Source organism: Condylura cristata, unplaced genomic scaffold, assembly GCF_000260355.1.
Source record: "Condylura cristata isolate star-nosed mole 26May11 unplaced genomic scaffold, ConCri1.0 scaffold00004, whole genome shotgun sequence".
Lineage (NCBI taxonomy): Eukaryota > Metazoa > Chordata > Mammalia > Eulipotyphla > Talpidae > Condylura > Condylura cristata.
Window position 1 is genome coordinate 38,358,911 of NW_004567105.1, and position 955 is coordinate 38,359,865.

General features: G+C 38.4%; 1 protein-coding gene across 2 annotated transcripts in view; it reads right to left on the minus strand.

Moving 5' to 3' along the window:
• The window catches only part of ANO6 (anoctamin 6), a 179,995-nt gene that overhangs the window by 136,078 nt on the left and 42,962 nt on the right, over positions 1 to 955 (minus strand). The window contains exon 2 of one of the 2 annotated variants that reach the window (XM_012720472.1): positions 675 to 737. The exons of the other annotated variant lie outside the window; for it this stretch is intronic. Within the exon in view, the coding sequence (XP_012575926.1) occupies positions 675 to 737 (63 nt within the window). The remainder of the gene's footprint in view (positions 1 to 674; positions 738 to 955) is intronic. 2 annotated transcript variants of the gene reach the window in all.

Genomic DNA, 955 nt, shown 5'->3' on the forward strand with positions numbered 1-955 from the left:
CTGTGAGGATGGGAGACTGCCAACTTTTAGTCGACTGAAAACACTTTAAGACTTTAATAATATTAATAAAAAGTCAAGGGGTTTAATTCAGCTACACTTATGGGATAGGGCTGCTTGGTTATCCATACAATATGATACAAGAAATAATTTAGTCCACACAACATTACCTTGAAATAGCATTATTTTCTCAAGACAACTTTCTGTCATAAGGTAATGCCACACCCTTTCACTTAAAGTACTCTTATAAGTAGCTTATCCAAAGCCCTATGTGTTAAATGTCCCTCAGGCAATATATAAGCATTGAACTCTTGTTTTCATTATTTTGTCATCATTTTTAGTTAAAACTTTCTCCCCTGTAAGGCAGGGATAGGACATCACTGAGCATGAGAGCTTTACCTAAGTACAGCAGGCAACAGACAGATGGGAAATACCTTTAATTTCCAGAAGCAATTCCCAAAAGTTAGTATTGAGTTATTGGAAAAGTCATGACATATTTTTTCAAATGCATCAGGACTTTTCCAACAAACCAATTTATAGAAATGGATCATTTTTAGCAGCCCATGTGAGCCAATGGGTAGAAAGTTAAGGAGCATCAACTGCACCCACTTTTTGGGAATTGATAGTCTAAAGGGAACTGTCCATTGGATGCTGTTCTAAGGTCAAGGACTTCTTACCCAGACTGGATGCGTGCGGAGTGTGAGGAGCCAAAAAAGGCCTCTTGGAGGCAGGAACATCACCTGAAGGATGAGGAGGCATCAATAAATATAACAGATATAAACACAGTAGACAAATTCAAGAGCAGCATTGACAGACAGATCAGAGAAGACACAGGACCTGAGACTTGGATCAGCCTCTACAACAAGGACCCAACTGTGAACTAGTCAGATCAGTTATTTCAGTTTAACCTTTAATATGCATCAGAATTGTCCAGAAGCTTTCTCAAAATAGTAGTCCT